At 38.4% G+C, this 24472-nt stretch overlaps 3 protein-coding genes across 4 annotated transcripts in view; all 3 read right to left on the reverse strand.

The window, feature by feature from the left end:
• The window catches only part of LOC143368888 (uncharacterized), a 212165-nt gene that overhangs the window by 60830 nt on the left and 126863 nt on the right, over positions 1-24472 (reverse strand). The gene's annotated exons all lie outside the window — the stretch shown is intronic.
• LOC143368858 (kielin/chordin-like protein) lies at positions 15383-19949 on the reverse strand. The gene is made up of 7 exons (XM_076812032.1): positions 19809-19949; positions 18435-18678; positions 17194-17300; positions 16797-16916; positions 16419-16568; positions 16264-16323; positions 15383-15770 (listed from the first exon to the last, which is right to left on the reverse strand). Exons 1-7 carry the CDS (start codon positions 19894-19896, stop codon positions 15568-15570), a joined length of 972 nt encoding a protein of 323 aa, XP_076668147.1. The 5' UTR covers positions 19897-19949; the 3' UTR covers positions 15383-15567.
• On the reverse strand, positions 15383-23548 carry LOC143368859 (kielin/chordin-like protein). 2 transcript variants are annotated; one of them, XR_013085298.1, is made up of 8 exons: positions 23389-23548; positions 22369-22612; positions 21819-21925; positions 21474-21593; positions 21092-21241; positions 20938-20997; positions 20238-20476; positions 15383-15542 (listed from the first exon to the last, which is right to left on the reverse strand). XR_013085298.1 is itself a non-coding variant. In XM_076812033.1 (7 exons), exons 1-7 carry the CDS (start codon positions 23474-23476, stop codon positions 20295-20297), a joined length of 951 nt encoding a protein of 316 aa, XP_076668148.1. In that variant the 5' UTR covers positions 23477-23548; the 3' UTR covers positions 20167-20294. The 2 variants fall into 2 exon arrangements, 1 of the variants encoding a protein (XP_076668148.1); XM_076812033.1 differs by lacking the exon at positions 15383-15542 and having other exon boundaries at positions 20167-20476.

Raw genomic sequence — 24472 nt, forward strand, 5'->3', positions numbered from 1 at the left:
CAGTCGGCTTGGCGACTCAGGTCAGCGCGAGTTGGCGAGCCACGCGCCGTGGAACTTCACCTTAAGGTTAAGGGTACGAGTAATAATATTTTCGATGCAATTTGTTATAAAAATATTGGCATAGTATGATATTGTTAACAAATTTTTAAGATAGTCGTGACCAAGGTAATTTTTCGTAGAGATTAGATAGATGCTTCTTATAAAAGGCTAGATGTCACGAATCCCTTTGAGCGCTTTAAAGTATCGTTTCACTACTTTTCCGTGGTTTAATCTGCCGTACGAAGATCGTTGGAGTATTTCGCCAGCGAATTAAATTTTCCATATTCGGCGGCCCTTTCTACAGCTGCCACTCTAAGAGCTTTCATCGTAAGATTAATTTTTCAAATTGAAGGCTTCCTACGGAAATTGTATAAAAACGAGTTGAAAGATTCTGCACTTAATACCTCGTTCCTGGATGTTACTCTATACATAGAATTTTCACCTCACTGATATCATTCTTATTTCTTAATTAAGTGTCTCACTTACACTTTCTATTTCTACATTATTTGCTGATCACTTACCGAAGGTGTGATAACTTTGCATTCGTATTAAATCGATTTTTAGATTAATCTGAATTCAAACTAATGAGATTATACACACACACATATATATATACTCAGATATCAGACTATCATAATTTCTAAATTCAAGTTAAATTAAAAATAGAAGTAGAATTATTAGTCGAGAGTGGAATAGAAATACAATTGCTTCAGTTCCTCAGTTTTAGAGTAAAAAATATAACCGCTAATTAACATCAAGTTTACCACGTGACTAATATCTCTTTATCAATAGAATTGCATTTTTGACAAGCTCCGATTTAACACAGAGTGCAAATGATTAATATGTAACTGATTCTGAGACTTTCAAAACGATCTTACCACTGAAAAGATGTTTTCTACACAGAATAGCAGAGGATCACTGTTTTTATAGTTCACCGGAGAACGGGCTAGAATTTGGAGCTGTAACGTACATCTTATCCTTAATGTCACTGCAAAAAAAAGACGACCGTTCTTGTGGTCACTAAACGTTTGGAGCTGCTGTTCGACATCGGCAAAAAGCCGAGACCCTCGACGAAAGTTTCCCTTCGGAATCAGGATGGCGATCTCGATGTTACGAGCAGCTTTATCGCGAGGAACGATATCGTTCCTTCAATTGCCAGTCTCGTTGTAACGTCTAATTGTAGCGCTACTACACCGGCAATATTCTCAACGACTCTCGATGCTTTTTGTTGCAGAAACGCTCGTTAATTCCACGAGATACTTTGGTGCACGTGATCCTTCGCTCTCAATTTTCAATCACTATCACAGCTCCCGCGCGTCTCCTACGTTGTACCTTGGTGTTGCTTCAACAGGAATCTAGCTTTTCGTTGCCTGACATTGTCAAAGCTTTGGGGGCTTAAGAAACGCGCTACAAACATCGATTTTCCCAAACTTTCGCGCAGTTAGAGGAACTTCTTCCCTTTTCTATTCCCCCAAGTTCTGCAATCCTCTATCCTGGGAGCCCCAGGTAGAATCAGAATTTTCTAAGAGTACTCTTCTATGGACCTGTAGGAAAATGTTCCTCGCAATCTTCGTCAGTCAATGCTACGCTAAGTAACAGCGATTGCTTCAGCAACTTCATACACAAAGTACGATGAAGTGTTAAAATTCTAAATAAAATTCTAAAAAAAACTCCATCAGTTCTATTACTATTCCCATCACGATTAGCATTGAGCATTCTTCTTCGTCTCAAGCCTCTCACAAGAATATTACACATGTATTTTCTTTTAGCAGCGGAAATTTATGTTTAAGGGGTGAAATTACCTTTGAAAGTTAGGGGTTGGAAATCTACTTAACAGTTTACTTTAAACTTATTTCGAATCCCTGGAAAATGCCGAAGGGTAATTAAACATTGGATCAGTTCCAAGTTATTTGACTCAACAGTTTACCAACCCCCCACTTTAAAGAGTAATATCATCCCCTAAACAGAAATTACCGCCGCAAAAAAAAAACAACACTGAGTTTCATCAAAATCGGTATATAACAGCTGAACGATGTTCGTCGTCAGCTCTACAGTAACCCACAAAGCCTAATAAACGCGGCCATGATGCTTCAAGTATCCTTCGAAGCGTGGAAATACAAACGAGGTTGCCCGTCGTGGTTGCTTGGTGCAACGATTCCGTGCTCTCGTAGATAAAGGGGCGAAGAATGAATGCGACACGGAGCTCGCGGTCCAGTAAAGAGTCGGGTCACAGGCAAAGGCCGTCAGAAGATTAGATACATCTTCGGTCGACGGGTGGAATCACACAGGGGCGGGGGCAGAGGAATGTCGGCGGGATCGGGGCGAGATGCCGCGTTAAAGCCAGAACTGGACCGTCTAATCTGCATTTACATAATATCCACTGTATTCTACGCAAGTAGAATGGCTTTGGTGGGCGGAAGGCGCAGGGGGCCTTTCTCGTTCCGTTCCGCGAAAAAAGAGCAGGCTGGGGTTAGGCGGCGGACGAAAAAAGCAAGCTTTGAGCTTGCGACAATGCCAGCTTAAGTCGGCTTCGAGGAGGTTCGAAAGGAGGAAAACTCTGTCGGGGGACAAGGGTGCATTGTCGCGCGCACAAACAGCGAAATCCTTCTTTCGCTGGGACGCATGTAGGTCACGTGCGATCTTGCACCCAGGAAACAGGCATATAGCTTTAATCGATTTTCAGCCGGAACAATGCTCCAGCGATATTCGTGCCCAGGCGGGCATCGATCGGTCAAGGGAACGAACTCCAGTCGAGGAATACCGTCAACCCCTGGTGCTTTTTGAAGTTCCACGGTTGGAGGACCTGGGGTTCTAAATTCTGACGAAGGGAGGGCTCACTGAATTCGTTCGTCTTTTGTAGGGTGTAGATGTGCAGGTTCGTGCCGTTGGCAGTGGAGTGTTAAATTCGTAGGTAAAAAAAGGTGCCTTTTCTTATTTTCATGTCAAAAAGATCGCAGCCCCTTTAGTTTTGATTACTACTGAGAACTGTGCGTGCAGTCGTAGCTTTGAAAATAAGAAATAAATATAATTCTTATGCGCATAGTGGCCTTCTTGATGAGAATAATGGACAATGTTATCCTTTGTACTGAACATAGAATTTGCATCAGGGTCTATAGATTCGTGTTGGAAACTCGATCAAACTCTAAACTTGCGTGCTCACAGAGCTGTGTAACAAGGAAGTTGCTATTGCAACGACACCCTTCTGAACAAATAAATCTCAAGTTCCACCCTATTAAGCTCAAAAGTGGCGGACGCAGCCAAGATGGCCGCGTGGACTACGAAGTTCGTGGAACGATTTCTCGTGACTAGATACAGCGACGAGAGGGCACTGGCTGAAAAGGGTATTATACAAGATTACGCGAGCGACACTCCTAATTAATGATATCGCGTGCTATTATCGTAACAGGAGCATCTTTCGGCATCGATTATCAGCCTGCCGTTAAACGATGAACTCCTTTGACGGAGGGGGCAGGCTGCTTCGAATGCTAATCAGGGCCATCTGCGAAATTAAATTTCGCATGAACGCGTGTTTGCTTAATAAATTCGCTGAAAGGAAAACTCTGAAGTAGATTAAGCTGTCGTGACTTCGCTGTGTTAAACTTCAAAAGCATCGTGTCACGCCAGTCGCTGCATCACAGTACAAAGGGTTAATGAAATTAAGCGTATGCCTGTTAAGGCTTAATAACAATCGATATCGAGGGTTCGTTTACACGACACATTATTTAAAATTAAATAACTTGAAAACGTCACAGTGACTTTATACTTCAATCTGACGAACCGACATTTTCGCTGCATTAACTTTAAAATAGTATCCCTTGTATTTAAAAACGAATAAGGTAAATTAATGAGAGATATTCAGTTTGAATGCAAGATGGAACGATGACGTTTCCTTTTCCTCTTATCACTATATTTATTGAAATATATGTATGTACAAACGCAACTGCCAATAATGTTACTCGAATTGATACTAAAAATTGATTTATTGATTCTATTTAGAATTTACCTTTTTGGGATTTAGAATTGAACAGTCTTGTGACTTCTTGCTTTCAAATGTCATCGTTTTGTACAGTTTTTAGTTTTTATGGGTTAAGCGATTATTCTAAATTTATTTGTTTTATCTGATTGGATGGATCCTTCAGTTTAAAATTTTAGGCGACGTCGACTGTATAATGTGCTACAGAGGAAGCCCACATCTGCTTATTTTAGTCGTGATTCCGCAAACTGCTCTGATGCACCTCTTCGTACCTTCTTATCCTGCGTGAAATTTCATTAACATATTCTAGATTTTACTCTCCTTCACGAGGATTATTCTCTACTCCTCTATTCATTATCAAATTAACTGAATGTGACTGCTTTAAAATGTATTCAGCAATTTTATCTCTATTGTCTTTGATCAAATTTTTTTAGAAACTTCTTTCGTCTTCGTAAAAACGAGTTTAAAGCTTGCAATAATTAAGTTCAGAGGTTTTAAAATAAGAAATATTAAGAATAATAAGAGATAGAAATATTTATTACACTAAAGATTCGATTATTATTCGTCGTAAGAGATTTAAATGTACTTTGTCAACTTTCGACACTATTTAGGATAATTCTATTTCTGTTGATAATTTTCAATTAATACGAAAGATAAGTTTAGTTGAAGTATTATGAATGATAATATTTCTTTCGCAGATGAATTTCCATACAAGTTATAAGTCGATTGTAAGAAAGTTATGCTTGCTTCTAAAGTGTGGGAGTCTCATTCTTTAACCTTAAATGATCGGTACCTGGGGACGCATTTGTTTAGCATAAGCTCTACGATACCATATGCGCGCAAAAATTGCGTTCTACAATTACAGTGAATACATTACGCCGTCACTTTAAATGAAAGAACGTTTTGAAGGAATAATGGAGAATGCTATTTTATGAATATTAAAATTTTTAATTGAAAATGAAAATTAGAACGAATATTAGAAGCACCCAAATGTTTAAAAACTATCGTTACAATAAAAGAAACACAAGCAGACAATTTCTAAATAATAATGCACAATTTCATTACCAAACTATTTGTAATCCTAATGTGAACAGTAAAGTAATAAAAGTAGAGTGGTTTAAAAAGTGGTAACTTTTTTGTCCGCTACTGTATGATATTTTCAAATAATTTTCGTGGTCCCATGGCATAGTGGAAACATACGATAGCTATGGAAAATAGTCATGACCCCACAGAGGAGGTACATAATACTTTTGGAAAATTTGCTTGACCTCACAAAGATAGTAGTACCTACATAATATTTTTAAATAACTTTCATGGCCCTACAGTGAAAACACATGATAGCTTTAGAAAATAATCACGACGCCACCGAGGGATAGTTCTATAAAATTTCCGCGGCCCCAGGGCCCACTCATGATAGAACAGAGATGACGATTGACGATCACCAGCTATATAATTTCCAACAATTAGAACTCCTCCAACCAAAGTTCCATTTCAGTTTCATCGTGCTTATGGCGTATCGATTTGACAAATACGACATAACTGGAGCACCGAACGTTTTTCACGCGAGCGTTTGCGACTCGAAAGCTCATCACGCTTAGTGGCAGTCTCTGGGTAAAGAGAACGGGAAATAGACAGCAATATAGATTAAAACGCGGTCGAGTCAAAACGGTCCCGGGGCGGCCATCCCTTTTGTGGGGCCGCGATGCTACTGAAAAGCTCTCGAAAGAAGCTCTCAGGTTTATCATAATTGCATCTCGCGACCCGATCTTCCTCCTAATGGTGAACAGGGGCTGCCAACGCAACGAAACGCGAGCCATAAGGACACAAGAGGCTGGAACAGGGGTCACAATCTCAAATGCCTTCAGTTATCAATAAACAAATGCAAATAATCGTAAAATTATTACTACAAATGGTTTTTTTAGACTGAACTTTTTGATTAGTTCCTTTTTCATTTTTGCACCATTATTTCACTTCCAGATATTTTTATCGTCATTGCAAAATAACATCGTCTCAAGAGTCTATAAGCTTCGACACGTTTCTTTTTTAACTGCTCCAAAGAACTTTTGGTATTTTTTGAGAATTTTATCAAGTTTCGAATTACTAACACTCGGATTTCCTTTTATTTTTGAAAAACTGTACACACGATTTACTATTTTTCACCTGGCAATCATTTTTTTACAATACAAGTCTAGATAATAATAGCGATGCCATTAATTCTCTACATTAACTCAGAACTAAATAATAATTTCACGACTATAATACATAATCACATAGACACACTATTATACTTAAGTATCATCCTTAATAACTACGTATTTGAAAAATATTGAAAAAATTACGTAAAGTCAGTTACAAAGGATCTTTTTTAATAGTACAAGACCAGACTATAACAACACTGTTAAAGCGAAACATTAATCTTCTACATCAACTGAGAACTAAATAATAATTTCACGAAAACAATACACAATCACATAAACATACTACTTAAGTATCATCCTTAATAACTACGTACATATAACATTTCGTTATTTCTGTGAAAAGACAGTTACAATAACTACTTCCTACGTTCACCTTGGCTAGCTACATTTTTATTTCGAAACTTGTGCGTAAGAATCTCCCCTAAAAACACGAAAAGTGATAAACAGTGACCACAGAACAACACTACGAAAGGAAGGGGGATATTAAAAGAGGGCTTCGCACCTGACACCGCTCTGTACAGTTTTGCTGTCAGTTGCGAGAACCCCGTCGATATATTTTTGTGCACATACTCGAAATACCCGCTAGATTGTATACGCAACATTTGATCCCTTAGTCGTTCTTTATAAGGAGATCGTTTCTGTACCACAAAGAAAAAATTTTGAAACGTCAGGCACAAATTAGTAAACTTCAGAATTGACTGACCACTTGGGTCGCGCTTTCCAGTCGCCAGCACGGTGCTCACATCTCGGTCGAGGAAATACGACGTGTTCTGAAACGATGTTGTAGTAAAAAGCGACTGTATAATCACCTGGACCTGCATAGGCCGCATTCTTTTCTTCACGGCGTCGGGTATATCAGATATATTCAGCATCTCTGGATAAAGAAACTTATCAACCAGTATGTTGAGGTGTGACTTCTCGAGATCATTAAAATCATTGATCTCGATTTCTTGGTTCACCAGGGCGATATCAAGCAACTCTGCATAGAACATGGAGGTGTACCTGCTGGATGCTACCACTAAACAGAGGAACAGAATCTTCTCTGTCAATGTCGTGGGCATCCTCGTAACGGAGAAGCTGAGCACCATGTTCATCAGGTACATCGGGTGTCGTAAATGTCTGTGGACCACGAGTAACGTGGACACGATGAGGAACAGCATTACGATGCCGATACCAAACGCTATTATACCAATAAATTTCCAAAATTTCAGCATCTTCCTTGGTAGTATAGGTGTCAGCAGACACACATCAGAATAGTACACCATGTCAACGTAATCCATGGTGTCGTCCAGATCGCTCATGTAATTGTACTGGAATAAAAACATATCTGTGTTCGCCAGGTCAGGGGTCGGCACGACTGTGAAATTCATGACATCTTTAATGTTCAGCAACGCAAAGCTGCGTGTGACTTCCAGGTTCACAGACACCGCGTTATGCGTCACATTCATATTCGAATTTATTTTATTGAAAATGTAGAAGGGACGCTCGTTCATGTTCTTCAGTTTATCTGGGTACCAGCTGACAGGCTTTCGAAAATCTGATATTTCGGTGTAATCGTTGGTGAAAGGATTGTACTGATGAGCAACTATCGGGAGCTGCTGCTGATCTGTTTCAGGAGGTAGGATTTCGAAGATCTCCACATTGATGATCTTCTTGCTCCACAGGTATAGGAGGAAATCTTTGATCTGAACATGATGCACGTCTTCCACGAGCAGTAACAAAATATTTGGAGTATAAGAGTTGTGCCACACGGACAACAGGTCATGGACGATTCTTTCCCATGAGTCACGTTGCAGTTTTGGTTGGCAGGCATGTATGTAAATTATTAGGGTACGAGAGGTGGCCAAGGTAGCCGTGGATGCTGGCCGTTGCGTGATGTCCATGAATTGCGTTGGTGTTGATCTGGATAATGCTTTGGAAACAGTGGAGACCACTCTTACAGTATTCCCATGTGCACCAGGATTTCGGATCAGTACGATGGCGTCGAAAGTGTTCGTTGACTGGACGATGTCCCGAACGAGAGTTTCAAGCTGTTTGTCGTTTGGTATATTCGGTACGACTAGCTTGTGGCTCGATTTAACGATGGATATTATAATTAAGATCGTTATTACGGTAAACTTCATCGTGAATTTATGCATTGTAAGGAAAGTTTCAAATGATCTCAGAGTTTGCTACTTCTAGGAATGTTTTTGCAGTACTGTCGTGTTCGTCTGACATTACTCGGTGAACTGATTTTTCGAGTAACTGGGGATGCATAGATAAAGTGCCGTGGATTGACCATGTGTTTCGCGTAAGATACATCATGTATGCAAATTATTCATTACATTAGTGGAGAAAAGATAATGACTGCAATTTGTGAAGTAGAATATTTAGTTGAAAATTATTATGCTATCATTGGTACGCTGGATCATGAATATTTAAAAACTCTAGTGACGAAAGATGTAGATACATCTTTTTAATAGTATGAGAGTTATGCTACTTTTATTGGAAATCAATATGGAGTGTTGTCCACTCTGTGCCAGGATTGAGTGGTACACGTATGATGATTGGACAGCTTTTATCTTCCCCTGAATGCTTTGAAATCCTTTTTAGATCAATGTGTATAGATTCTTATATATTTCGATGTCTGTCGTTTGTTTCTGCATCAAACAATTTCACAACTTACTTCAATAAACAGAGGTATTTTTTCAATTTTCATTACAAGCTCAGGTAAAACAATTTAAAAAACCACCTTTACTATTTTCTTTACTATTCCGACCAATGGAGTTTATTTCAAAACGACGAAACACGTCACTTTGTAAAATAATCCTTCTAGCTTCTCAAAAAATATCCAGTCGTTTTGACCAATTTCAAAAAAGTTTTTCTGTTTTAAAGGGCTTCTGAATACTCTTGTCCCCCCACTGTAACTTTGTAACTTATAAGACCCTGATTTCTCCTCATAAACTGAAATTTCGAAATAAAGTATCCCAAGTAACATCGGAATGTGAATTCTTTCTGACTTCCTTGAAGATAATAGAAAAGGTGCAGTTGTTCCTTAAAACGTTCATACATTACTGACGTTTTGACGTTCTGACTGTACGCATGGAAGGAGTGAAGCAAACTTCTTGAATGATTGACGTGTATGGACGGAGTGTACTTATGCACACAATTTTGCAGGCAACTGTTTTCTGTTTCCTATATATAATTCACTGCGCAGTACAGGAAATATCCATTACTGTTGAGGTAGATGTTTCCTGATTACATATACACAGTGGCATAATGGCCTCTGCATATTTAAAGCACATAATATACGGACTGCGTACAGCTACATGGAGTATAAGATCCAGTAAATAATATTTCCACATAACATTTAATATTCAGACACTTTTTATGGTTTCTTAGTGCAGGTAAGGTGTCCATGTTACATAATCCCTTTCGGAAAAGTGTTTTACCTATAATAAATTTTTAAATTCTGTAATGAAGAAGAAAAGTGTCTATGTTTTTAATTCAGTGAGCTTAGAATTTGGGGTAAAACATTTATCCACAATTAAATACACAGAGCTCAATCCATTCTACGACAGGAATCATGAGATGAAATCGTGGATGATGTATGTTCAATAGCATATGATTCCCATACACCAAACATTTCACTGATAATCTTAAACGACTTTGAACATTTCCTTCGATACCTCTGTATTAAGAAAAAGTTTTAGTCTCCAAAGAACAACAGCAAGGATTCGCGACGATAATTTCAAAATTTGCTTGAACAAATTTTCTCTAAACAGATGGATCTAAAAGAGATTTCAAAGCATTCAGGAGGGAGATATAAGCTGTCCGATCAATAGAGGTATACCAATCAATGCTGATACAGAGTAGATAACACTCCATATTGATTTCCAGTAAAAGCAGCATAATTTTCATACACTTTCATCTCTATTAAAAAGCTGTACCTGCATCTTTCGTTACTAGAGTTTTTAAAGATTCATGATCCAGCGTACCAATGATAGCATAATAATTTTCAACTACATATTCTACTTCACAAATTGCAGTCATTATCTTTTCTCCACTAATGTAATGAATAATTTGCATACATGATGTATCTTACGCGAAACATATGATCAATCCATAACACTTTATCTACAAAATAGTTCACCAAGTAACGTCCGACCAACACGTCAGTACTGCAAAAACATTTTTAGAAATAGCAAACTCTGATATCATTTGAAACTTTCCTTACAATGCATAAATTCACGATGAAGTTTACCTTAATATCGATCTTAATTATAATATCCATTGTTAAATCGAGCCAGAAGCTAGTCATACGACGTGCATCATGTTAAGATCAAAGATTTCCTCCTATACCTGTGGGGCAAGAAGTACCAACTTAGGTAACTTGTGAACACTTGAGTGAAAATTTATTGTAATTCGAGAATGAAATGTAGAAGCTCGAAAGTGAAGTGCCACTTCTGAAGAGTAAAGGAAATAAAATTTGAAGAAACGTTTCGCTAATTAAAATTCAATCAGAATTCTTTCATTCGTTTAACGAATGCTTGAATATGATAAATTCCATCTTTCTAACAATATTTCAAAGGAATACGTCTTTTAATATGACCCTGTTTAAATCGAATGACGATCACTGATAGGATTTAAAAGTAATAATTTCAATAGTTTGAAAATGACAGGCAATTAAATCGTCTAACGAGCTCTGAGCACGTACGTCAGAAGCAAAAAGCAATTTATAATTTTCATAAATTTTTAAACCAATCAAGGACAATTAAAATCCCTCATTACTGATACAGAGCAATTTAAATTAGATTTCTGTGACACGTGGGGGCCATTTAAATGTGATCTGAATGGTCTGACGAAGGGCTCGTATGAAGTAATTGGAAAAATAAAAGAAGAAAGTGGCAGTAAAGGGGCCGAGTCGATAATGAGAGCTGAAAGTAAGTAGAGATGTACTTCGAGTGTAAATTGCACAGTTCAATCATCGTAATTAATTTCCTATTTTATATTCAATCATACCCAGTCGTGTTTCTTAAAAAGAACGTTCGTACATGAAAACTTTATACAGCAACTTTTATATAGCTCGTTTTCTTACGAGCAATCACCCTTTTCCCATTGCACCACCATTACCAAACCACCATAAACCACTCACTTCCTACCTGCTCGATATCTTCGCCCATTTTAACATTCACGCCTGTTCAAGCACTTCACTTAACTTATATTTATAACTGTAGGCAATTCATTTTTAACGAGCAGGCTCCCCTTACTTCTGGCCTACAAAATAAAATATTTTATTTAAAAAAAAAAAACGAAGTTGACATTGAAATCTCCGTAATTCACTGCCTCCTTCAAAACCATGCAAATTTCGTACATATACAACAATTTTTCAAGCAACGAATGATTTAGAAGTTAGGTTTCACCATGTAAACAAAATACCTGTCGACAGTCATAATAATGTCTCGTATAAAAAGTTTCTTACAACGTATTCCATTCAACATCAAACAGAATAATCGTTGAACAAGTCTTTAATGCGCGATTTTATTGAATTCTTATTGTGCCCGTTAAGTTCTCTTTCAATCAAGATAACATCATCAAGTCGATTCGATGCAAATCAAACACTTTGAAGAAAGGAATTCTGCACCTTTTGTTAAGCTGATTGTAGCTGAAGTTTTCTCAAGCGTGTAACAGTAAAAGAACAAGAGAAACACAGGGATTGAGGCAGAATCGAAGGGTCGAGGGGGGCGGGAGGGAGGAAATCGAATGATGCAGACGAGAAAGGCACGAAACAGATAAGATGTACAAAGACACGGCGATCTATCCCTGTGCGTTCAGATACTTGGAAGAAAATGAAAGAATTACGAATATGGTATGAGGCAAAGCTGAAATATACATGAAGGGGTGAAGTACGAAAGGTAAGGTTTCTAACGCTTTTGGTCGAGTGTAGGTACGATCCATGCCCGAGGTAGAAGTGCTTTCGAAAATTGTTTTTCACATTTGAAGCACGGTTATCCCCGGAATCGTAAAAGGAGATTTAAATCTTCTAATGTTTGTTGAATACAGCAAAGTAGTAATACTTTGTGAAATTATATTCGTAACTATTCAGAGAGGCAAAGTGCTTGCTCTTAAAGCTTAAAGGATATATGTACCTACGTAATAAGAAGGGTACCATGTAAAAGGACAATGAACGTTATTCCCTTCTGTACTCTATTAGGTTCTATAGCGGAAATCGTTTGAGTTATAGAACCAGAATTATTTTACTTCTTTCCGTGCAATGTTTTACTTTAGGTAATACTTTTTAATGAACTCTACTTTCATAATACTTATCTTAGCTCGCTGCCCCGTTTGAAAGAGTTTTTCAAAGAAGGTTACTTCAACTAAGGAAACGTGAGCAGAGACATTAAGAATAAATTATTACTCGCGGAGAATATAACGAATATTCCAATTTCCCTGGGATTAAGGGGGGATTGCGCCTTGCTGGGCCGAAAAATAGGTAATTCTTTATGAATTTTTTGTACAAAACCGGTTCGACAATTTAATTTGAGGTTTGGCAGGCTGTTTTATTGTATCTTCAACTATTGTTCTGAATTTTTGTGTAACAGTGAAGAAAAAACATGGCAGATGCAGAGCGAGCGTTGAAAAATAATCGGGTGGCCCTGACTTTGACGAAAAGTGCTGTAAGGGTTATCCGAAGCACAAAAAGGAAAAGAGATTCTTAAAATTTAAAGAAATTTCTATTTAAAGAAATTTTTCCGATTTTGAGGCAAAACCTTTCTCAGACTCGAATCAGGGCGCTTCATGTTCTTCAAAAGGCTGCCATTTTAACATCTTTTTATTTTTCTTAATGCATCTACTGCCACCCATAGTCACGCGTACCTCGGTGTAACGCGAGAATTTGTTTCAAAATCCAACTAATTTCGATTCATATTATACTCGAGCTTGATAAGTCCTCAATAATTCTACTTAAGCTTCTAGTGAGGTTCTCGTACATCCTAACATGCTGCATTTTAAGTCTGAATCAGTGCTGGTGCAAAGCTTGCACGGATAGTAGTTGAAGCCTCTAATTATTCTGTACACAGCTTGGTAAGTTTTGGTATCTAAATTATTCTGAGTGCCGGAGCTGAGCTAATATGTCGTTGGCCAAGATATTCATGTATTTATGGATGCGAAGATGAAAATCTTTCGAAGGATACGAAGATGCTAATGTCTATCCTTGAACAGTATTCGAAATTTTATAAATGGAGCAATTACCTCCACAGATATCGTAACATTAGAAAGATAAATTTGTGGGGTATAAAGTGAATTACGTTTTAGTTCCGCACAAATATAAAATGTGCGGAAAATTACGATATTATCCAGAGGTTTCTTAAGAACAAAAGAAAATTATAAATTTAATGCCAAGTACTTTGAAAAAAATATTTATTGGTATTGAAATATTCATTTGTATAAAAATATATCTGCTTAATATTATTATCCCCTTTGTTTCTTCCACAATGATGAATCTTTTATTCAATTTAAATCCGATTGTTTGTACAAATAGTCGTTGTTATAATTGACGTAATTTTTGTATATCATCAGTTTTATAAAGCTAAATATAGCACGCTAATAAATTTACGACAGTTTTTTTTTCTTCGTCTGCGCGCGCGCGTATATTTGGCGCACTTTTTTGTACCTTTTTTTAGAAAAGGTAATTTTGTGGGGATAGAAATAACCAACTACAGTTAACATCGTGTCTCTGCAATTTGCTTGAATTTACATTATCGCCAAGTTCTAATATAATTTAAATTCACATTGTACGTAATAATGTTATTGCAAACATGAATTATTCTATAACTTTCGATCCCGAAGTACAGTAACAATCCTTTTCTGTGTCAGATTTTCGTTTAAAATATACCGCTTCTTTGTAAATTCTGCCATCTACCTCGCAGGTCGCCCTCTCCGCTCCAAAGAGGATAATCGGATTCGTTTAAATGCATTGTTTCATACGAATGTTAATTACGTTCTTTTGCTAGATCGTTATGCTTTAACTGTGTCAGAAACTTTCGTGTAGAGCGTTGGATAACGTTAGTGCAAATATTCGCAAAATGCATTACAAATGCGATAAAATGTTTCTTTTCGTCGGATTATACATACATATGTTCTGGGAAAATTCGAGTGACTTGTAAGTACGTAACGCAGAATTTACTCACCGCGGATGTATAACTACTTAGTAACGTAGCAATATCGAACGCAATGCTTGCAGTTCCTGACACACGGGTTCATAAAAAAGTTTCAATGATTTTAATGCTCCAATATCAGCCTCCCACTGCCATAAATTTCCACGCACGTCGATGGCACGTCACAACTTCCAGGACAAGGATAAATTCTCTTCTCAAGCCTGTGAACAGCATACGAGAGACACGATAAATAGTTTCATCCTCTTGATTAATGGGCCAATCTCTCGTACCCCATAGAATGCTGAATTTATTGACACTGTACGCTGGATCGTGCCCTAGGTAAGACTGGCAAATACTTTCGGCAAATACAAATGTAATCCCGTGGGGTCGTATGTAAATGTAAGGTCGCGAAGCCCAGTATCAAGGAAACCTTTTCACTAGTGAACAATTTCTGTGCTGAATGGAAGAGAAACCTTCGAAGATTCCTCTCCCCATTGATGTCAGATTCACATTTCGCTATGAAATTCCTTCGGGTACAGTCTCGATGCAATCTGCCACGTATGAAAATATCTCAAGTACACTACGCTATGGGAAGAGCCGTGGCAGGATTAGAGACACTATTTCTACAGGATTCATCTTTTAGATTGGATGGAAGTGATGTTCATGTTACAAATTTCACCTAACAACTTGAAAATTACATAAAACCTACTATTGAAGAGGTTCACGAGATCACAAGCATGTCTACTTCTACCTCGAGTCTGACATAATGCCAAAGTTCAAAGCACAAACAGATAAACAGAAAACATTAACTCAACAACTTGTGATTTCACAATAAAGTATTATCGGACATACTTTAGTACCAATATCTTTCACTTTTAAATTGTCTATTCACTTTTAAATGTACAAATTACCTATTTGAATACGAAGCAGGATAAAGCACCGACAAATTACCATATCACTTGCAAATATGTCCACAAAAAATTCCACGAAAAATTTCAGAGGACTAAGGAAACGTGTAAAATAATTCCACTGTAATGTGCATGCATAAAACATTTATTTAATTCTAAACTACTATACAATGTAACGATTTGGTTTAACAAGCGATCACGCGATTTTGCCTTTGATCCAAGTGTACTTGCGTAAGACTCTATACTTTCTGCATTAAAATCAAGTTAAAAACGCTAAGTTGGAGCGGAGGTAGGAACATCACAGACTGATCTATTTAGAAAAAGTGTAGCAAACCATCATCTGCGAATGGTTCGTGTTTAGTAACATCGCATTCGCTCTCTGGAAGTCGCTGGCACGTTGGCAATGGCGGGACTTCGCATACGCATTTTACGCAGACAGAATCATAGAAGGTTCCTTGGTTCAGTTCATCACCTTTGTGCATCGTCATGTTACCGAATCGACACGTGTTATCTTCATCTGCAAGTTGGACGAAATAACAATTAACAGCTACTAGACCTTTGTGAATGTGCACTGAACTGCTGAGCTTCTGACGACTTTATCAAGTACAAGCTCCTCGATATGAAAACACGCCGACGCCACTAAAGGTGTTAATCCTCCCCCATGCTTCGTTGTTAATGTCAATTGATGATTGAATGGGTCTTTAATGTGGTTTCGTGGTGAAAATTCTGGTGAATTCATAAGAAATTAATCCTATTAGTAGAAAAGTTTGGAAACAGAATGTCCCAACTACGTAAATACGATTGCTTGGCCTTAGATGTACAAGTATAGAGATTTTATGAGAAATGAAACTGAGTAAAATTGCCACTAGAAAGAGAAAATAGGTGAGGCGATATTAATACGTCATAAAGATAACTACTACGAGATCTATGAATAGACCACGAATAATAGAACGCTTCAGTTATTTTAGCCAACTGACACGTTCCTATGTATATTTGATGATTGAACGTACCTGTTTTAAGGGGAGATTTAGTACTGTCGTGATTGTGAATGACAGTGTCATTGGCGTTCTCTGCAAAAATGAGGACAGTTCTAAAAGCTGTACTATTTCAGAGAAACTGTTTTTGTCTGTATGAAATTCATAAGCAGGGCTTATTGCAAACTTACGGCATCTGGACGCGTAACTGCAGTCCGTTTGTGGAACTTCCAAACTATAAAAAACAGGCACACAATTTTGGTGAACGCTGCCAGCGTTACGGAACAGAGGATTGCAATATTCGCGGTTTGGCTTCTTGCAGAACGGTTCAACGTTTTCACCTGAGTTAAATAGTTTTGCGTTAGAACTAATGAACTATTCCCTTCCAGATCAGCGTGGCCACATGTGTATGTTAAGATTCTTGATTTCAGTTACACTTTAGTGTACTTGAATATCAAGATTTGTGGAATTTTCAATTTTCCATGAATTACTTTTCAAAATGTAGGATTTCTAATATAATTTAAATTCAATTGTGGGTTATTAGTTTGTTGGAAATATAAAGTTTGTACCTTTGTAACCTGGCATGCAAATACAATTTTTTTCTGGATCAGATGCTGGTTTAAAGGATTCCCCGTCTTTATACACTTGGCCATCTACTTCACAAGTTGGCCTCTCTTCGCCTTCCTTCACTGAAGAGCAAAATCGAATTCGTTTTAATCTATTGTTCTTTTTAGTTATTTTAACGATATTGAATGCCTATATGCGTTTCGCGTGAAGAATTCCGTGAAAATATAAGAAGGTGAAGAATATTAATATAATTTACTCATTCATGAAATGTTTTTCAATGGGCTATTGGCTCGGTGACAAGGGTATAATGTTATCGGTGTAACGAATAAGTCGTTGATGTTGATTATGTTTCTCGATGAGTTTCACCTTCTTTACAACGTATTGACTAGATTTACTTACAACAGATATGTGGCCCTGGGCAACATTGATCATGTGAGTCTCTGTAATAGCAATTCGGTTGAGGACCTAGAAATGCACAGTCCAATCCAGCACACACGAAGGCAGCACTGTTCACAAAATAGAACGAAACATTACAGTTTTAAGTTCCATCAGCAACTCACAGGAACAATTTAATTTATGTGATATCTGTTCTTTAGGTGTGATTTATCTATTCGTTTAACAAATTCGAATGTATAGACCAATCTGGAGAATTAAAAAAATTGGAGAATTTGAAAGTATGTGTATAGCACAAATAGATCCTGTCAGAGGGGAACAGAATTTTCTGTATTGAAATTTATATCTTTATTATCTTTGTTTATTAATGTTTCACAAGGTCCTCTAACTATAGCCAGAAGATTCTTCACAGAAAGCCAAAATGAATATCTGTGCCAAAATAAGCACCTGTCTTTATTCAAGCTTATCTCTGAAAAAGTATAATTGGGTTGCATGCTGAAGTATTTATTTAAATATTCTTCGTCTATATGTGTATGTATCTCATGACCCTAAATCCACTGACCCTTCTCTTAGATAACCTACATATTATTCAAAACCAGATTCGGAGAATACCAAAATAGACACGAAATGCAAATTTAATGTAAGCTAACTCTTGACTACTAGTTCGGAAATCCCCGTATAGGGGACAGTAGGATAAAATGGAACGCTTAACTTTGGTGGGTGAAAACATAAAATCGGAAAGGAGAGTCTTAAGTGGACTATAAGAACATCAAAGCCTTTAATAAGAAAAATACATTCAGAAAATGAGATTTACCGGAAAAAATATTTTACCAGATAACGTAAAAATGACTGAAAATAATCAAATACAGTTGGATTTTTATATGAATAATGAATGTCAACACTTACATGATTTTTTTTTGTTTTTAGAGCAATTAAGGCACTTCAGAAACTCGTATCTATGTTTCACTAATAAGTGATTTGCTTAAAGACCGAAGCGTACATTATAATACGCACCGGACGTCATCAATCAATTTGTACCCAACAAATTACGAAATCGCTAACCAGGAAAAATTGCCTATAAGCGATGGCTATAAAGAGAATAAGGAAAGATCCACGATAAATAGAATAACGATTATTATCCGCGCTGCAGAAAAATCGTTATGTCTTAATTCACTTCACAGAGCTGTGGGGAAACCCGGATACCATGGGAATATTTATCGGTTGCTTACGTAAACAAGCATACATACACGTCATCGTTATTCTTCACGCACGTGCACTGCACGTCACACGGATTTCTGTCCTCTTCCCTTAAAGCGTCGCCAATATTGTACTCGTGGCCATTCACGTAGCATTTGTCCTTCGACAGGTCCTTCAAGTGGCTGCAGTCGAAACGCTCGGCGCAACAATCGCCAGGATTCGTGTACACAGGTGTGCAGCCCAAGCTCTGGTAATACTTCAAAGGTCCAGGGCACTTTGTTTTGTCGCAGAACTCTTTGGGAACGAGAGGAGAGCAAATCAGTCGTCTTTGCTTGCGCGAAACGCCTCAATTCGTTCGAATAGGGTAGCTTGTCTGACCCTTTGACCGTCGTGGGACAATATTTGTATATATAATATTTTACAAATATTTATGCATATATTGGACTCTGGTCCGTTGAATAAATTAATAATAAAAGAATAATAATGTTTAACTAAACTGTAGATTTCGTCACAATTTCTAATAATATTATTTGACTTTTCCTTATAACTCGGAAATGAAAAGTCTTCCCAACAAGCGAATTAAATCTCTTAAAGAGCGTTAAACAAACTACTAAATAAACAGTTTTCAAAATTTTTTATAACAATTAAGTTGAAATTTTTTTAAAAAAACATGAACTGAACGTACAATATATTCAATTATAAATGATTAGATAGGAATAATATTTTCCTGTTTTTTGGCGCAAATTTTATTCCGATATCTTTTATAGTTTAAAAACTACCCCTATCCCGACCACTGTGCGGCGTCCTGACAGGCCGGCCGGAGCGTGTGTGGCCGCCTTTAGTCCGGACCGCCTCTTATGGCATGGGGGTTCCTGATCCCACACTACCGCGTGTGGAATTTTGATAGGGTTGAATCGAGTACTTTGGGATTACTTGGTTAAGGAGTTTACTTTGTGCAGAGCTTTGAAGGATTACGCCTTCACTACATTTAAAATGGTATATTTAAAATGGCTGTAGGCGAATCAACTAATTTTACTTATTGTAATTGACTAGGTATATTCAGTTTGCTTATAAAATTACCCAACATAGATTTCCCTCTACTATCGCCGGTTTGTAATTCTACTTAAGGGTCCGATCTCACGTTTCCATTTCACAAAAAAAACATTATTTTACATTTAATTTCTCCACTTCAGACTCAACCCCTCTTCAGTTGCACCACGAACTACTACCACCCCCTATTTAATTAACATCAATAACAACACAATGTCCAAAAGCTTATACGTTCCTTGCAACACCAGGAATTGGAAGAACGAGCTAAAAGAGGCCAGTATGTGCCCCATGTGACACCCTTTGCGAAAAATGTTGAACTTAGCGGTTCCCCCATCAACCAGCTTGCCTTGCTGACCGAGCGATCCTTTTCTCACCTTGTGGGGCCGCGTGAACGGCCACGAGGAGCGTCAGGAGGACGCACGCTTCAACGAACGAACGAGAATCAGCGCGAGTAGCCATCATCGGAGACAGCGCGTAGACATTACCTTGTCGCTGCCGTGTTGCATCTTTTATACTCTCGACGGCGGTTACTAGCCAAGGAAAACAACGTCGCAGAGGGGGAACTCTCGTAGGTCAAGGTTTTCGGAGTGGGAACAATAGTTGTTTTATCAAGTCGCGGGACAAGCGCTACGCGAAGGACGCCGTACAACAATGCACACAGGAAGAAACGAACGGGGCACGGCTAATAGTAGGAGAATTAGAGGATGTAGTCATCGAACGGAACCGTGAGAGAACGTGTGAATAGTTTTTTAATGCGACATACTCATTTCATGCTTACGCTAAAACGCTAAGTTAGAGCGGAGGTAGCAACATCACAGACTGATCTGGTTACAAGATGTGTATCAGACTGCCACTATTCACTAATCTGTGAAAGGTTCGTGTTTAGTGACATCGCATTCACTGTCCGGGAGTCGCTGGCACGTTGGCACTGGCGGGACCTCGCATACGCATTTTACGCAAACGGAAGAATAGTCGGTTCCTTGGTTCAGTTCGTCGCCTCTGTGCATCGTCATGTTACCGAATCGACACAAGTCATCTTCATCTGCAAGTTGGAGGAAATAACGATTAACAGCTAGACCTGAAGACTTCGAAGGGATATTTTGCAAAATCTTCGTCGCTCAAAGTATTGACGCTTAACGTGGCGAAAGTTTTGACCCACTCGTCCTGCACTCCGAACGTAACTACGTCAAAGCTATCCAAAATTGAAACTTCTGTATTGGTATATTAAATCTTTATGAGTCTATAAAATGAGTCCATGCGACCTCATTCGGGCTAGTTTTCATTCTACATAATTCAAAACCTTTCAGGATTCTGTAGATACAATATGTCTCATGTATGATTAAAAATAGCTCGAGTGAGGTCGAGTTTAGACTCATTTTCATTAGCAGATTCTGGTCTTAGTATCATGAAGATTGAATACAGAATATAGAAATTAAAATTACAAAACGAAACTCCAGCCTGGTTTGTTTTCAACTAACACGTATGTTTGATGATTGAACATACCTGTGTCAGAGGAAGATTTAGTACTGTCGTGATTGTGAATGACAGTGTCGTTGTCGTTTTCTGCAAAAATGAGGACAGTTCTATAAGCTGTAGTATTTCAGAGAAACTGAGTTTTGCCTGTGTGACATTCATAAGCAGGGCTTATTGCACTTACGACATCTGGTCGAAACACTGCAGTCCGTTTGTGGATCTTGGTTATTATAAAAAACAGGCACACAATTTTGGTGAACGCTGCCAGCGTTACGGAACAGAGGATTGCAATATTCGCGATTTGGCTTCTTGCAGAACGGTTCAACGTTTTCACCTGAGTTAAATAGTTTTGCGTTAGAACTAATGAACTATTCCCTTCCAGATCAGCGTGGTAACATGTGTATGTTAAGATTCTTGATTTCAGTTACACTTTAGTGCACTTGAGTGTCAAGATTTGTGGAATTTTCAATTTTCCATGAATTACTTTTCAAAATGTACGATTTCTAATACGTATAATTTAAATTCAATTGTGGGCGATTAGTTTGTTGCAAATATAAATTTTGTACCTTTGTATCCTGGCATGCAAACACAATTATTTTCTGGATCAGATTCTGGTTGGAAGAATTCTCCGTCCTTATAAACTTTGCCATCTACTTCACAGGTTGCCCTGTCTTTCTCATCCTCCGCTGCAGAGCAAAATCATTTTCGTTTTACTGTATTGATCGTTTTAATTAATTTAACGATATTGAATGTGTTTCGAGTGAAAAATTTCGTGAAAGAATGTTGAAGAATGGTGAAGAAATATTTGAACGAATTCCAATTAAATGGTTTAATTACTCGCTAGGTGATGTTGATCATGTTTCTCCACGAGCTTCACCTTATTCACAATTTATTACACTAGATTTACTTACGACAGATCTCTGGCCCTGGACAACATTGATCAGGTGCATGTCTGCGATAGCAATTCGGACTGGCGTTTGGATAAAAACAGTCCACTATAGCACAGACGAAGGCAGCACTGTTCACAAAATAGAACGAAACGTTACAGTTTTAAATTCCTGCATCTTGTGAGAAACGCCTCCCACGTCCCTAAATTCACTGACCCAGCTTTTCGATTTAGCCCGTGAAATTACTATTTCCCAATTATTTTAAACGGTCCCTAAAAATCTTTAAAGCACGTTACAAGTAAAAATAAGGAAACACAGCAAAGTAACGTTGTAATATCTAAAAGTCTTCACCAATCAATTTGTACGCAACAAATTACGAAATCGCTAACCAGGAAAAATTGCCTATAAGCGATGGCTATAAAGAGAATAAGGAAAGATCCACGATAAATAGAATAACGATTATTATCCGCGCAGCACAAAAATCGTTGTGTCTTAATTCACTTCACAGAGCTGTGGGGAAACCCGGATACCCTGGGAATATTTATCGGCGGCTTACGTAAACAAGCATACATACGTGCCATCGTAATTCTTCCTGCACGTGCAGCCCACGTCACACGGATTTCTGTCCTCTTCCCTTAAAGCGTCGCCAATATTGTACTCGTGGCCATTCACGTAGCATTTGTCATTCGACAGGTTCTTCAAGTGGTTGCAGTTGTAACGTTCGGCGCAACAATCGCCAGGATTCTTGTACACAGGTGTGCAGCCCAACCCCTGGTAATAGTTCAAAGGTCCAGGGCACTTTGTTTTGTCGCAGACCTCTTTGGGAAAGAGATGAGAGCAAATCAATAGAACGTCTTTGCTTGCGCGAATCGCGTCGATTCTTTCGAATAGAGGAGCTTGTCTGGCCCTTTGACCGTCGTGGGGCGATATTTGATGTTTTCGTGTGTGCAATGTTTAAAGGGTTGCATCGACCACTTTGGGATTACTTGGTTATGGAGTTTACTTTCTGCACAGCTCGACACTTTGAGCGAGGCAAGTGTTTGAAAAATGCGCTTTTAAATCGATCGCGCATTTCCTGGCGATAGCCTCTGTTGTTTTCGAAGTAAACACAAGTAGTATGTACATTTGATGCTTTCGCGGAAATTTCGACGTGGGAAGAGGTCAACGCTAGGAAAAGTATTAATGTGACTTGTGTGAATGAAGTTAGTGAGTGGAATGTGACATAACAATTATGAAGAAGACGTTTGAAGCACTACGCCTTTAATACATTTAAAATTGTATACTGAAAAATGGCTATAGGCGAATCAACTAATTCTGCTTATTGTAATTGACTAGGTATACATGTTCAGTTTGCATATAAAATTTCACACAAATGAAAAACATTACTCTGCATTTAATTTCCCCACTTCAGACTCACCCCCTCTTCAGTTGCGCCACGAACTACCACCCCCTATTTAATTCAATAACAGCACACTGTTCCAAAACTGCTGTACGTTTATTGCAACACCAGAAACTGCAAGAACGACTTAAAAGAGGGAAAAGGTTGAACTGAACGGAAATGGGTGCCTTGATGAGCGAACGATCCATTTCTCACCTTGTGGGGCCGCGTGAACGGCCACAAGGAGCGTCAGGAAGACGCAAGTTTGAACGAACGAACGAGATTCAGCGCGAGTAGTCATCATCGAAGACAGCGTGCAGACACGACTTTGTCGCTGCCACGTTTCACCTTTTATATCCTCGACCGCGCGCGGCGGCTATCAGCCGAGGTAAACGACGTAGCAGAGGAGGGGATATCGTAGGTCAAGGTTCTCGAAGTGAAACATCGGACGTTTTATCAAAACGCGGGACAGGCGCTACGCGAAGGACACCGTTCAACAGTGAACGCGGAAAGAAACGAACGGCGAACGGTAGGAGGAAGGATAAGGAGCGGAATAGCATATTTGAGGAAGCAGCCATTGCACGGAACCGCGGGGGAACGTGTGAACAGTTTTTTAATGCGTCAGACGTGTCCCGTTGATAGCCGGGTACGGGCTCTGAATGATCGTGCAAATTGGTCACGTGTGATTCTTCCACTCATCGGTGACGAGCCTCGAGACTCTTGGAATTAATCCGAGCGCACGATGAAAAATTCAGACCCCATCGAATGTTACCCGAATCTCGCGAAATTTCAAGAGTCTCGAAAGTTGGATGTTGAAAGTTTCGATGGGTCTTGAAAATCTTGACGGGCCCCAAGAATCTCGACGAGGTTTCCATTTCTTTCAGAGTGTAAATAGATATGGTATTAGAATTGGAGCGCGGGAATATTTTTGTCTTAATAATCTGTCATACTCTGGGAGTGGGTGATGAATAAGAGATTTGTTAAGACTCGTATGAACTTTGAATACTCATCGAGATTTTATAATTTTTTAGTTTCCAAGAGGATAACAACTGGGGGCTGAGAATTTGCGAGGCTGTCGACTAAACATCAATCAGTTGTCTTCATAATAATTATATTCATAAAATTAATTACAATAGGAAACCAGTGTACTAAACTATAGCATGAAAGAATTTGTATTCTAGGAATAACAGTGGTGAACTCCCTCGAAATTTACTTTTTCAATTTTCTACAAGTCATAAGTAGGCAGATGATATTTAAACGCTTGCTTATGATCATAATCACATCACCGTCGTGCTTAGCA

This window comes from Andrena cerasifolii, chromosome 5 (genome assembly GCF_050908995.1).
Source record: "Andrena cerasifolii isolate SP2316 chromosome 5, iyAndCera1_principal, whole genome shotgun sequence".
NCBI lineage: Eukaryota > Metazoa > Arthropoda > Insecta > Hymenoptera > Andrenidae > Andrena > Andrena cerasifolii.

Coding starts and splice junctions, on each gene's coding strand:
- LOC143368858 (XM_076812032.1), bottom strand. CDS start 19,896: ATGATGGCTACTCGCGCTGATTCTCGTTCGTTCGTTGAAGCGTGCGTC. Junction 16,569..16,796: donor TTGCATGCCAGGTTACAAAG/GTACAAACTTTA, acceptor TATTTAACTCAG/GTGAAAACGTTGAACCGTTC. Junction 16,324..16,418: donor CAGTTACGCGTCCAGATGCC/GTAAGTTTGCAA, acceptor TCATTTTTGCAG/AGAACGCCAATGACACTGTC.
- LOC143368859 (XM_076812033.1), bottom strand. CDS start 23,476: ATGATGACTACTCGCGCTGAATCTCGTTCGTTCGTTCAAACTTGCGTC. Junction 21,594..21,818: donor TCCAGGGCCAGAGATCTGTC/GTAAGTAAATCT, acceptor TTTGCTCTGCAG/CGGAGGATGAGAAAGACAGG. Junction 20,998..21,091: donor CAGTGTTTCGACCAGATGTC/GTAAGTGCAATA, acceptor TCATTTTTGCAG/AAAACGACAACGACACTGTC.